General features: G+C 43.2%; 2 protein-coding genes and 1 non-coding gene across 7 annotated transcripts in view; 1 reads left to right on the top strand and 2 right to left on the bottom strand.

Moving 5' to 3' along the window:
• Positions 1-3,402, top strand: part of LOC116392752 (nucleosome-remodeling factor subunit BPTF) — a 39,816-nt gene extending 36,414 nt beyond the window's left edge. For 4 of the 5 annotated variants that reach the window (XM_031864476.1, XM_031864479.1, XM_031864477.1 and 1 more), the window contains one exon: positions 1,023-3,402. In XM_031864476.1, coding sequence (XP_031720336.1) covers positions 1,023-1,059 — 37 coding nt within the window. In that variant the 3' untranslated portion in view covers positions 1,060-3,402. Of the gene's footprint in view, positions 1-51; positions 513-1,022 lie in introns of those variants that run through there. The other variant, XM_031864478.1, reaches the window with a different exon arrangement.
• A 1,630-nt stretch (positions 3,403-5,032) lies between these two features.
• LOC116392891 (uncharacterized) lies at positions 5,033-10,898 on the bottom strand. The gene is made up of 5 exons (XM_031864712.1): positions 10,776-10,898; positions 9,420-10,082; positions 7,798-7,884; positions 7,181-7,372; positions 5,033-6,830 (listed from the first exon to the last, which is right to left on the bottom strand). The coding sequence occupies exons 1-5, from the start codon at positions 10,846-10,848 to the stop codon at positions 6,643-6,645; spliced, it is 1,203 nt and encodes a 400-aa protein (XP_031720572.1). The 5' UTR covers positions 10,849-10,898; the 3' UTR covers positions 5,033-6,642.
• A 2,842-nt stretch (positions 10,899-13,740) lies between these two features.
• trnar-ccg (transfer RNA arginine (anticodon CCG)) lies at positions 13,741-13,813 on the bottom strand. The gene has a single exon. It is a non-coding gene; the product is annotated as a tRNA-Arg (tRNA).
• Positions 13,814-13,852: the final 39 nt, after the last annotated feature.

The raw sequence follows: 13,852 nt of genomic DNA, 5'->3' as shown, positions 1-13,852 counted from the left end.
CTCTCTCTCTCTCTCTCTCTCTCTCTCTCTCTCTCTCTCTCTCTCTCGCAGATTGTGATGTCAAACTCCTGGGTGCCTGGGTCACTCTTAAAACAAACAAAACAATAATTTGCTATCGCCCCGGACGTTGCTGTTTTTACTTGTTTAAAACAGCGTTGAAAACGTTGTAAGAAAGTGCATATAGTAAGCCACACTGTAGGTGGGATCTTTTTTTATTTTAGAAACAAAGGAAAGGAAAAACAAGTTTCTACTGTCTAACAATGGCAGCCATGTTGGTAACACAAAAAAGCATTCAAGGGAAAAGTTATTTTCTTACATTTCTTGCAACAGATGACTGATATTTGGTTTATGTGAGTTGAATATGAGACAAAATAGGAAGTTTGTCACTCTCTTTCTTGAGATTCAGTTTTGAAAAAAACAAAACAAAGCTATTGATTTTGATTGTAACACACACACACACACACAGATAAGGTATCTTTTGAATTTGACAGAACCTTTGTTTATCGTGTCGGTCACAACGTGCTGCAGCCGAACATTTGTACCTCATTTCTTAGCCAAGAATTTTAAAAAGCATGCGACATTTATCAGTTTGTTTTTATTGGCTGTTCCCATGTATAATGTTATTTTATGTGCATATTATATCTCTTTGTGAAGGACTATTTTTATTTTCTAAAGGAAATAACGGTAGGATCTGTAAAGATAGATTGGAGAAAGATTTAGTTTAGCTTTCCTGTTCTAAATACGGCGAGCTTGACTGTCTCCAGTTCAAAGGAAAAGTCCGTGTACATACACTGTTGGGCTGACATCACATCGTACATAACATGCCACCAACATGGCTGCTTGGTCCATGTCAAAGTGTCTGACCCACTGGCATCCAATTCATGTTTTTGTTTTGTTTGTGTTGTTTTTTTGTATTTCCTCTAGTGCATATTTTTGTCATATTGTAAAGCTTTTAATAAAAAAGGAAACACCAAGAAGTTTTCCAACTGTTTTCTTCCTCCTCTCTTTGCCCGTCTCTGTAGGTCTCATAACAACAAACTACAATCAGCAGCCTCTTAGCTCCCCCTCTAAAATCCAAGTGTCAAAAAAAAACAACCGAGGTTTCCTCTGTATGACTAAGCCCCGTGGTCCGAGTCGGGCTGCAAACCAACCTGAGCCCTCTCTGAAGGAGAGCACGCTCCCAGCTGAAAATCAGCTCGCTCTGGTGTCAAAGCGCCCAACCTCCAACACCTCCATTGCAGAGCTAAGGCAAGAGAGAGAGCGAGAGAGAGAGAAGCCCCTTTTCATCCAAAGTGTCATTGGGACGTCCCACCTTCAGACCGGGGGCAGGGCGGCCTCGGACTCTGTCTGGCATCCTGCTTGATTCCCACCAGAGCGTCCCATCCATGAGAAGTAAGATCCAGATGGGAAACGCAGATTAAGTTGATAAGTTGGCTGGTTGGATGTTAAACTGATCTCACTTCAGCAGCGGACTTTTAAAAGAGTTGTTATTTCTGTAGCTGATCACTATTTTTGTGTGTCCTATATTGCAAAGTGTGGAGCTTTGATCTTCCCACCCAGAGGTGCAACAACTTTCATTTCACCCTGTCACATTTTGACGACACAAACATCCCTTTAAAGCCGAGTCCCTGCCTCACATGCAGATGTTCGTGAGGTCAAAATGAAAATGCCCTTTGTATGCGTCACATGTGGCTAAAGGCAGGCATCACGTCCATGTACAGGACCTTGGAGTTCATTCTTCTCCTATTTACCGGCTGTAAACCTGAAAGCGTTTTATTGTTGCTGTAGGAACAAACGTCACTCTTTGTGCCCCACAAGAAAAACAAATAACCCCCATTGAAGCCAATCAGATTTCAGATCGTCCTTGTACAGCTACTCTCAGGCGCAGACGTTTCACACCTGACTCCACTGCATCCAGTTCTTCAGACGATGTTATGTAGCCCTGCACGAACCAGCCTCATAGAGCCAAACGTGGTGGCAAATTCCCATTCAGTGGCTCATTTCACTGTACATTTCCTGATGCCGAGATGCTCCATTTTTAATAGAAGCTAGATTTCTGAAGATAAAAAAAGGTGAAATAACTTCACCGCGTACGGGCGTAGACGGCACTCGCTGGAGTAATTCAAGGGGTCTGCAGGATATGTGGTCCGAGGGTCGTTATAATTTCCAGTGGGAAACACCAAGGACAGGCCATCCCATCCACCACATCCTGCCTCTCTTCTGACCTTTTTACCGTTTTGTGTTTTTCTGAAACGCAAGTGAAGAATGTTGACGAGCTCTGTGCTCCTTTAAGCTTGAGCTTTTAGGTCTACTGTCCTTCCCTCCATACTCACAAACACACACACGGTATCGTCAAAAGCTCCGATTCCGTCAGTGACCGAGTCTGTAAGTCTCAAACCCCTTATCTGTCGGCCACTTCTTCCAACATATTTCATAGAAGTTGACAGGTTGGCTCACATATGTCTCTCAACTCGCCCTCAAAGCAATGGTTAAGTAATTGGATGATGGACTTTTCCACTCAGCATCAGCTCAGTTATGTTGCGGTCTGCAGCAGCATGTCTGGGAGTTAAACTTTGAGTGGGGACCGGGGGAGTCTTTGTACCGTGGGGTTTGTATGAAAATTTTATAGCTGCATTTCTATCATATTTGGGAAACTTTTTTGTAATCTGTGATTATCAGTTTTGTAGGCGGGGAGCAGTCATTAGACACGGTTGTCTTTAAGTTGTTAAAAACAGTTAAAAATCAAACAAATGTTTTGGTTTCAATCAGTTTTTTTTTTTCTGTGTATTCGCAGAGTTGAGAGATAATGTCGCTGCTGTCTTCTTTACCGTGTTTGTGTCTTTCACACAAATGTCTGTTACTTTGTAATCTGATGACGATGCGTTTCATCCACTGTTTGTAATCTCTATTGTATACCATGGCTGTCCAAATATGTAGAGATGAAAGATTTTTAGAGCAGTAGAAACTTTTATTTTTCACTCTTTGAACCAGCAACGAAGCCCGTCTGTATATTTTAACTGTCTATTCTTTTCTCTTAAATTGAAGTGAACTCTACATTTTAGGTGAAATTGCCCTTTATATTAAAAGCGCTGCATATTGTGAGCATACAGGTATTGAATGGGGTAGAGTGACACAGTTAACTCTTGCAAAGAGTTTTTCTTTTTTGTAAGAAACCAACCAGTTCAACATAACTTCTATATTGACATTGCATTTCTTGTATTATTTATTCATATCAATGAAACGTTCTCAGTTTTTAAGTAATGTTGAGGAAACGTAACCGCAGATAAGAAATACTCTGTTTTTAACTGATTGTGGCAACTCTGAAGAGATTCTCTTTTTTGTACTTGATAGGACATTTCATCCTAGATAATAAAGTAATGTTTTTGACACCAGTTCTCCAAAGACTTGTGTTTTCTTTGAATACCTCTGCTCATCACAGACACACTGGAGAGTTTATCTTACCTCAACATATCAAAGTTTGTAAGAATCTTGAATTTGTTTCTGAACGTAATGTAGAGAAAGTGTAAAAGCTGGTCAAAAGCTGGTCAAAAGCTTAGCAACAGCAATTTGGACCACTTGTGAGTGATCACCGGGATGTTTTGCAAAGGCGGGTTAAGTTGCAATTGCTGAGACACGATGGAATGAATGCACGAGTCTGTTCCTGATCCATAGTGAAACCTTTACGCCTCAACATTTATCGTCGGAGGAAAGAAAATAAAGAGACCCTCTATTACCTTTGGGACAAGGTTGGGTGTGGCAGAAATAACATCAGTGTTGAAGAAAGGATCTGGCGTCTATTCTACAGAGTTTAGGTAGTTATGTAGACAACATTGTGTTCAAGTGAAATGTATAATTAAACATTGTCTGCATAGCAGTGATGGGAGATGCCTTTAAAATAACGTATTATAGGGCGTCCCTGTTTCTTTCTTTTTCTGTCAACTCTACTAGTGTCTTTAATTTGATTAAAAAAAAATAGCGAAAGTGCCCGAAAAATGAGTTATCTGCCCATTGAGAGGAGTTAGAATGTAGTTTTAAAGCCTGTTTGATAAATACATAGTTGCATACATAGGATATTTATGTTCATGTATGTAGTTTATACATAAGACAATGTTTACACTGTATTCTACAAAATACATTTGCTAAAATAAATGAATCGAACAACAACAAATTAATAACTACCAACAACGCACAGATAGTGGGAGAGACGGAGGGCCCACCGCTCATTTCCCCCCAGGGCTTCTTCGTGAAATAATCCGGCCCTACACGGAAACTTCAATCCCCTTCTTAACTCGGGTCAATTATCTGGACAAGCTCATGACCTCCAACACACTCAGACAAACTCTTCCTGTGATCAAATTACCAACATGACGCATAAAAGGTCGACCTTTCCCTCTCCTCTCACACACACACCTCCCTCTCGTACCCCCCCCCCCCCCCACTCAAACCGCTAAACGAATCCAGAGGCTCGTGTGGATGCTGCGAGCACCGCAGATGTGGTTTCAATCCACCGCCCTCGTCTCTTTCTCTCACTCCCCCCTTGTGGCTTGGGGGCTATCGCACAGGAAGCTGTGTGATATTCCCACCTCCCTCTCCTCTCCAACCCGCTTTCTCTCCCTCCTCCTCCTCCTTTACATCCTCTGCAATGTGGAATGTCCTCCCGCTGCGATAGTAGCCAAGATGTGGAGCAGGCTCCTGTTTCCTGCCCGCCTGCATCTGTTCCCTCCAGCACTGATCCCAGATAGAGGCTTCCTCCAGCCTGGGAACCGACCGGCCGAGCTGACAGGCGGACAGAGGGGGAGAAAAGAGGCTTAGCCCTGCCTGCCTCGACGTCCAAGTTCTCAAGTTGGTCTCTCATCCCGGAGGCCAGACAGAGACCGTGGTTGTTGAACTCTAATTAGAGTGACTTACTTTGGGGGCTCCTTCCCATGCAATCACTGGGAAAGATAATGAGGAACAATGTTTCGGTCAGTGGGCAGATGTATGTGATAGCATGAGTTGGTTTAAAGACAAATAAACTCACGGGGTCGTTGAGTACAAAACAAATACACGTTTTTATTGGGTTCATGTATGGGTAAGCAAGGTAAGCGTTCAGTGCAAGTTTTCCCTTTCATGAGCTCAGGGTCGAACGACGATCAAGCCAGAGATCTCTGATTAAATAAGAAGCTATCCCTTTAGAAAGACAGACCCAACATGCCCTCTCCTGCCTAAATCCCCTCCCTGTGTCATCTTACATAACCATATTTATGTCTCCTCCACCTTGCCCACGTCTCTCTCTTTCTCTCATCCTGCCTAAATACTTTAAATACCCCTTTCTGAGCTTTGGCCCTCCCAGAGGAGGACGTGTTTGTGTGTAAGCAAGAACACAAGAGCCATCCCAAAGAGGAGCTGTGACGGAGGCACTTCTCCAAGTCATGTGTCCAGGTGCGGAGAGGATCAGATTCCTGCGATTAGACTTATGGCTTAGTCCCTAGAACACCCCCCCCCCCCCCCTCCTCCTCATTCACCAGGGCCCCTTTTGATGTCCCAGTCTACTCGAGCAGATATTTTATCGTGGAAAACATAATTAAAGTTAGAAAAATAAGCCGTTCTCATAACAAGCAAAGGTCCAGTGTGCTGTCTCTCCCTCCTCATCCTCCACTGGGGTTTGTCGCTGCTTTTTCAGGCCCTTCATTCCCTCCCTTTGGTCCTTGAAACAACAATAGTGCATTTCCTGCTCACCAATAACAACCACAGTGACAACATGCACGGGGTCGAGAGTTACAAAACAAAAGTATTGGGTGCTATACAACATTTTTCATTCACATCAATTTAGAAGCATTATTTAATCAAAGGAATCAACAGGACTGAAATGTGGGATTTGTACAATGAGATCCAAGGTTCCTGCATAAAATGTACGATGCAACTGACAATATGTGTTTGTATGGAAAACAAGTTTCTCTTCAGTGTCCTGTTGAAGTGTTGTTTTCTCAAACTCAATTGTTAAATATGGGAGCATGCTTTAAGATGCTACTGCCCCAGCAAGAAAAACAACAATAAACCAATGATCTTATCTGTATGCATGTGTTCAAATGTGTGCTTGGATTGAATACAGAGGCTGGATCTGACTCAGCGGAAAATAAACATTGGCTTGCTACGCGCACATGGATAAAACAGAAACACACCCATGCGACTGCTGATGCAATATGACAAAATAATACCCATTCTATAAACTCATTTTCTGGCTTCATGTTCTTCAGATGAGCCAAATTCCCTTTAAAAGTGAGACAATTTTATACCTTTTCATTGTAGGGACTTCATGAACCAGCCATGAATGAATGTGGAGCTGCTATTTTGAGGAAATGATGACACCCTTGTGTGATGCCCCTAACGTTACAAAATGATGGTGCGAAATCCATTTAATTGAAGCTGCTCGTGTTTTATATCAAAGAGACCACAAGTCCGTGCTTCAGGAACTTTACAGAGGAGTAAAAAAAAAAATGAACACGGGTTTGGATACGTCATAGCAGTCCATGTGAAAATAAATCCATGCCTTCTGCAAAATGTCTTCCGTCTTGCACAATACTGATTGGTTGGTTATGATCGCTTCAGGTGAGCTGCAATGTCTCTTCCCCTGCAGCAGGGGGCGACAGTCTTATCTTTGGTTCACCTACACCTGGAGCGGGTGGCCTCCAGGGCCTTCTGGTGCCTCCGCTTGTTGAACCTCTTGACGTAGTTGTTGCTTCGCAGGAGGCCGTCCCCGGGCTTCAGTTTGCCCCCGAGTAGGTTCAGGAGGTCACTGGGAAAGTGGCGCCTCCGGTGGTAGATCTGGCCCATCATGATGTATCTGGTCCCTTGGGAACGAATGGGGTGAATGTTGAAATGAGTGGGAGGACGTACACACTGGAGCATTGTTAATGTTTGCACTAAACAAAGTGGATGTCACTGCTTCTGCTGATCTCAGGAAAATAGAGTTCCCACATCCCATACAAGAACATGTTGATGGAAACTTCTTAATTCATGGGTCATGACACTTCTGCATTTCTGATCTTAAGTCTTTTATTCTTCAATAAACCTCTAAATGAATAACAACGTAATGTAGTTAAGGGATACACTGTCACAGTTTATAGAGTTTAATTTTTCCTTTTTACTAAGCAAAACAGATTTGTTTTATGAGGCTTCTGAGCGACCGTGCTCCACTCACCGAGCTTGATGTCAGGGCAGGGCTTGCTGCACTTGTAGGTGTCCAGGACCAGAAGGCGAACTTTCAAGAAAAAGCTGTCTGGGGTCACATAGAGACGACTCATCTTGTAGAAGCCGTCACTGCTCACCATCAGTGTAATGAGGCGTATTCCTTTACGCAACACATCGATGTCGTGAACGATCCCGTTGACGGCTGTTAAAGGGACATGACAAAACACCAAATATAACAACATCACACATACGTTCAGTCTTCATGCTAAGCTAAGCTAACCGGCTGCTGGTTGTAGCTTCATACTTATTGTATAGGCCTTTACATGAGGGTGTTATCAATCTTCCTAATTCAGAAATGTTGAAATAATTCTTTAAACTGTTACTTATAGTCTCAAAATGAATGTTTAGCTGCCACAGCTGTTGGCTACATACAGTAGTTTATTATCAAAACTCTCATTTTAAGCAGTCGATAGTGATGAGTTAGTTAATAATATCTACCTCCATAAGGCCAGGGATGTATTCAAAATGATCAGGCATGTTAATTATTTGACCTTTGTGGACCTTCTTACGCTATTTTACTTAAGTTTGTGACAAAAGCACTATCTTGGTCTCAGGCTGGATACGTACCAAACTCACTGTAGCAGTAATACTCTCTCTCCTCCTTCTCCTTCCTGCACTCGCTCATGCAGAAGGCATCATGCGTGAAGTCGGACTCTGCGGAGAAGAAGACAAGCAGACGACAGGATGGAGGGATGAGAAAAAGAGGGGCAGTCTGCTGCCACAACCTCATTCCAGCGGCATCAGAAAAGAACAAGGGTGTCATTACAAAACCCAGGCGTCGCATTCCTCCACATGGGACTGGAGGAGGCCGTGTGTGTGTGTGTGTGTGTGTGTGTGTGTGTGTGTGTGTGTGTGTGTGAGTGTGTGTGTGTGAGTGTGTGTGTGTGAGTGTGAGTGTGAGTGTGTGTGTGTGTGTGTGTGTGTGTGTGTGTGTGTGTGAGTGAGAGACACATTTTCTCTCTTAATCACAATATCAGGACCTCATTGGCTTTGCTTTAGTTTTGTTACCACCTTATTGCACACAAAGGGAAACACTGACAGCCAGATTTAAGGGGAAGTGGTTGTAATTAGTGGCGGAGGATGTTCACTCACTAACAGCGGACGGGTTCAAACCATCACTGTCTTTATCACTGTCTGAGTGAACTCTATGAACTCTAGCGTACATTATATCACTGCATGACTGACTCATTCCCACAAAGGTAAAAACTAACGTGTCTTATTTTAGGCGGTTCATGAGGTGGTATTTTGTAGCCTTCTATTAGACAGGAGGCCGTGGAGAGTGACGGGAAATGTGGGAACAGAGATGAGGGACGACGTGCAACCAAGATCCTCGGTCAGACTTAACTCAGGGGGCATTGCAAACACATGGACAATATGTCAAACCTATAGGCCACCAGGATGCACCAACAAATTTGGCTTTTGAGCACTTGTTTCCTTTTTGTTCAAAGACATTTTGTTAAATTTGTAGTTTTGTCAAGACTTGCCCTTTTTGTGGTCAAATGTTAAGATAGGCCTCTTTTAACTTTGCAGGAGATACATTTTACATTAGAAAAGGTTAAAGGGAACATATCGTGCTAATTTTCAGGTTCATACTTGTATTTTGGGTTTCCACTGGAACATGTTTACATGCTTTAATGGTCAAAAAACACATCATTTTTCTCACACTGTCTGTCTGAATATTCCTGTGTTCACCTGCACCTGAAACGCTCCGTTTTAGTGCCCGTCTCTTTAACGCCCCCCTCAGAAAAAGACCAATCTGCTCCCTAGCGTTCAAGCGGTGGGCGGAGATACTCAGGTGGGGGACGATATATTCAAATAAGCCTGCATGTGACATTTTAGCCAAATGTGAACAGCTTGTTGAATCACATGTTTTCTGATCTGACCCCTTGGAAAACTGTGTTGTCTTATTATGTGGTTTCATTCAGTGACTAATACAACAGTTTTGTGTTTGGTTTAAGTTATTTGTCACTGTGAGGGGTAATTTAATATTACTGGTAATAAATACAGGGATATTGAGCATAAATAATATTTTCCCAGATGGTTAAACTCTTACATAATTTCAATCTTTGGAAATAATCTCAAAGGTGGAGTTTAAAAAATGAATAAAGCTCAAGCTCAATAAAGTAACAATCAAAGATGCTGCTGTATATGTGGATGCACAGGTCAGGACACAACAAATCTTCCCGTACCTCGTCTCAGGATGTCAAACTGGTAAAGCAGGCTGGAGGAGCGCCGGTTGAAGACGACTGGCGGGCGGCTGTTGTTCCGGGTCGCTGCGCCGATACCAGACTGATAGAGACTGGACTTTCCTGGCCGGTTCTCCTCTTGGTCCAGTCGTCGGTTGGGGGGATCTCTGCGCGGTGAAGGGGCCGGGTGGTGCGGCTGAGTCTGAGGCTGTGTGAGGGGTGGACCCCTGGATCTGGAGTTGGGGTGTCCATCTGGTTCCCCCTGCTGAGGAGGACTGATGTTGGACTGGGTCTCCTGATGGGTTTTCTGCACAGTGCGGTTGGTGACGGCGGCTGTGGCTCCACTCAGCGGGGTTTTGGGGAGCAGTCCAGCAACTTCTCCTCGGGCTTTCTCGCTGTTGTGCTCCACCAGACGGTCGCTCTTGGGGGCCTTTTTGCTCTTGTTGTGGGGGCCATGGTGGCGATGGATGGGGACCAGGTCACTGTGCTTCGGCCAGACGGCAGAGGGTAGAGGATGCAGGGTGAACTTGGACTCGCCGGTCTTGCTGCTCTTCTCTAGAAGCTCATTGATGGGCAGGGAGGGCTCTTTGACCACCACCCAGCTCTGGTTGTTTGGAGCCGGATCACCAAAGCTGGTTTGACCCTTTTCTATCAGAGTGTACAGCTCTGGGTTGACACAAACGAAAGGTTGCACTTCAGTTAGACATTTCCTTCTATTCGACTTGGTGCGTTAATGTGATATCAAAGCCCCGTTGCTTCTCCAGTAAAATACAACAATGGTTTTATTTCATTTACATGACGTTCCTTAAAAACATAATATTTAGGGTTTTATTCAGCTTAATAAAGTATTAGTTAGTGTAAGTACTTTAACTGGAGGTTTATCAGGAACTTTGATCATGGGAACTTACTCGAGAGTATGACACTTACTGAATCTACAGCTCAGATAGATTTTATAATGAACCCCAATCCATCAAAGTTATCAAATGCTGCCAACTATTATTCACTTAGCATTTTATCAAAATCACACACTTGTTCTGGGATGTAATATTTCCTCAGAATCGTTCACCTTGTTTAGTTTTAATTAGATTTTATATATTTTTTGACGAACACCAGAATAATGCTGATGTAAGGGATATTGTATTGGTGAGATCCAAAGCTACAAATTGCCTCAGAATTGAACAGTAAATACCAAAATACATAAATCACAACAGAGCATGTTGCTGTGAAATTATATTTGTTCAATAAATAGACCTCATTAAAAGAAGACAACAAGTGAGCGCATAGAAGAAAAAAATAAACGTTTTTCTTCAACACGTAAAAATGTACAGAACTACAAATAAAAAAAAAGAGTACACTCACCATTGACAGCATGCTCCTCTGTCTTGTCAAGAGGAAACCCTAGAAAGAAGAGAAACAGAATAATCCCGGTCATCCTCGATGATCAGTGTGGACACACTCAAAAGTCTGCTACAGAGACGGGATTCCTGGGATTTTTATACGAGCGGCTCAGGAATGACATGCGATGGGACGGAGAGGGAGACGGTGGGACGTCCTTAAAACAGAAGTAAACACTTTGACATCACACTCCTTTCATTCATAAATGGATTCTATGCTGCCAAAGCTTTTTACAATATGGGAGGGGAAATACGGTTCTGTGTAGCCTAAGTATTATCTTTTGTTTACCAAGTAAGAGTTATGTAAAGTGTGATTTTCTCTTCTCTTATGTCTAATCATCAAAATCTTCTGTACTGGTGGTTTTCTTGCTTTGCTTTTTTTAGACAACTTGCTGGACAGCGTTACATACACTCAACTTCAGGATAAGTGATACTAGCAACTTCTCTAGTAACTTTAGCGCACCTTGATGCGAGGCGGAGGTGACGGTATAGTCTGCCAGTGTATTACATTTAAAGGTGGCTTCACTGCCCTCTAACGGCCACAACGAGGAACTGCAACACATCGTTAAATTAGATCGCTTCAAGAAAATTAGCATATTCTTAAATTAATCCGATAATATCCCAAATTCACACGAAATGAGAGTCTAGTGGTCACAGTTTTTTATTCTTCATTGTATGAATAAGAACGTATGTATTTGAACACTCGTAAAAAAGTATGAATAAATATTACTGCATGTTGTATAAACAGTATTCAACAGTGTAAAATTGTGAAGATATATAGAAGAAAGATAATGAAGAAAAAAACTGAAAAGTAAACACCACTACAGACAGGCTGACTGAGATGACGGTTGACCTGAATGTGTTTATTTTAGGATTTCGTCACTTTGATCATTTTAGTTTGAAATGATTTACCGGAAGTGGGAATGCTTGCTGTCAGTTCTGCTTGAACGCTGGTTGGACGAATTTAACGGTTTGCTGCAGTTCCTCGCTGTGACCACCGGGGAGCAGTGTAGACCAATTATTCTAAAACACTGCTAAATGCTCTCAGGTCACGTGTCACCTCAACCCGTGAAGGGTCATATGACAGACGTGGTAGCTGAGCTGGCTAATGCTAGAGTGTTTATGGTGAGTTTTGGCAGTGATGACGCTTACAGTGTAAAGACTGCTAGCCGAGCTTCATGCTGGTGAGGATTATTCAAATGTTATTGTATTTAATCACGAGTCTTTACTGCCCTCTTGTGGTCACAGTGAGGGACTGTAGCACATCATTGAATTCGTCAAACCAGAATAAATGCAGAAATCATGTTATATTCTCACTTCCGGTAACTACAGAACTTCCCATTTTCAGCAAACCATCATGAGGCACAGCAGATTCCTCTCATTCATTTCTGCTGCTCTGCTCTTCACTTTTACAGAAAGGCTTGAGTGAGGATATGCTGAGACCATCATGTTGTTTATTCATTCAGTATGGCAGTTTGTGTGCTTTTGTGTGTTGCCCTCACATCTCATGTGATGAAGGTGCTCAATTCACTGGACCCTCTGCAATTTGCATACCAGCCTCATGTAGGAGTGGACGACGCCATCATCTACCTGCTGCAACGAGCTCAGTCGCACCTGGACGGATCCGGTGGCTCTGTGAGAATCACTTTCTTTGATTTCTCCAGTGCATTCAACACCATCCAACCAGTGCTGCTGAGTGAGAAGCTGCGGGTGGTAGACACGTCCACCGTCTCCTGGATCACTGACTACCTCACTGACCACAGTTTGTCCGACTGGGCCGTGTGCTGTCTGATACGGTGGTCAGTGATACTGGAGCCCCACAGGGAACTGTCCTGTCTCCCTTCCTGTTCACGTTGTACACCACTGACTTCCAGTACAACTCGGGGTCATGCCATCTGCAGAAGTTCTCTGACGACTCTGCAGTGGTCGGGTGGTCCAAGACCAGAGTGATGGTGGTCGACTTCAGGAGGAAGACGACGCCTCCACAACCGCTGAGAGTTGTGGGAGAGGATGTGGACATGGTGGAGGAGTACAAGTTCCTGGGTGTCTCATCGACAGCAGACTGAACTGGAATCAACGCTGTGTACAAGAAGAGGATGAGTCGACTCTATTTCTTGAGGAAACTTCGATCCTTCAACGTGTGCAGCAAGATGTTGGAGATGTTCTACCAGTCTGTTGTGGCCAGTTCACTGTACTTCTCCGTAGTCTGCTGGAGGGGGAGCATTGGAGCCGGAGACAACAACAGACTTAACAAACTGGTTAAGAAGGCCGGCTCCATCATTGGCTGCAAAATGGACACTCTGGAAACGGTGGTGGAGAGGAGGACACTGAAGAAACTATTATCCATATTGGATAACCCGGAACACCCTCTCCACCACCTACTGCAGGGACAGCGGAGCGCTTTCTCCAACAGACTCATCCAGCTCCACTGTCACAATGACAGATACAGGAGAACATTCCAGCCCACTGCAATGAGACTGTACAATAAATCACCTCTGGCCGAATCATCATTCACTTGACTACAACATCGCTACACTGTCTTTGCACTACTGTTTAGTTTATCTAGTTAGTTAAATGAATACTATTCTATTTTATTGTACATACTGTGCATCTTTTATACTTAATATTTTTACTTTTTTTACTCTGTCACTCTGATTGCTTGCATATTTTTTTCTGCTGTAGTGAACAAATTTCCCCTTGCAGGATGAATCAAGTATGTATCTATCATTTGCGTTTTTTTTAAATTACATTTCTTGTATTACAGAAAATACAATTTAACTTTATTGCAGAATATGGAGCTGTAGATTGGCTATCTTTACTGAGATTGTTCAGTATGGACCAATTTAGGATTTCAGTAATTACCAAGACAATGCTAATATCATCACCACTGTGTTGCGACATATACATAAGCACTGAAAAGGAGGTAAATACGACCCAGATGGGACTCGAACCCACAATCCCCAGCTCCGGAGGCTGATGCCTTATCCATTAGGCCACTGGGTCAATACGTGGCTGAATTGGGAAAACAACCATTATATAAAG

Source organism: Anarrhichthys ocellatus, unplaced genomic scaffold (genome assembly GCF_004355925.1).
Source record: "Anarrhichthys ocellatus isolate YVR2014 unplaced genomic scaffold, GSC_Weel_1.0 scaffold31, whole genome shotgun sequence".
Taxonomy (NCBI): Eukaryota; Metazoa; Chordata; class Actinopteri; order Perciformes; family Anarhichadidae; genus Anarrhichthys; species Anarrhichthys ocellatus.
The sequence above is the reverse complement of the archived record's forward strand: the minus strand, read 5'-3'. Positions and strand labels throughout refer to the sequence as shown.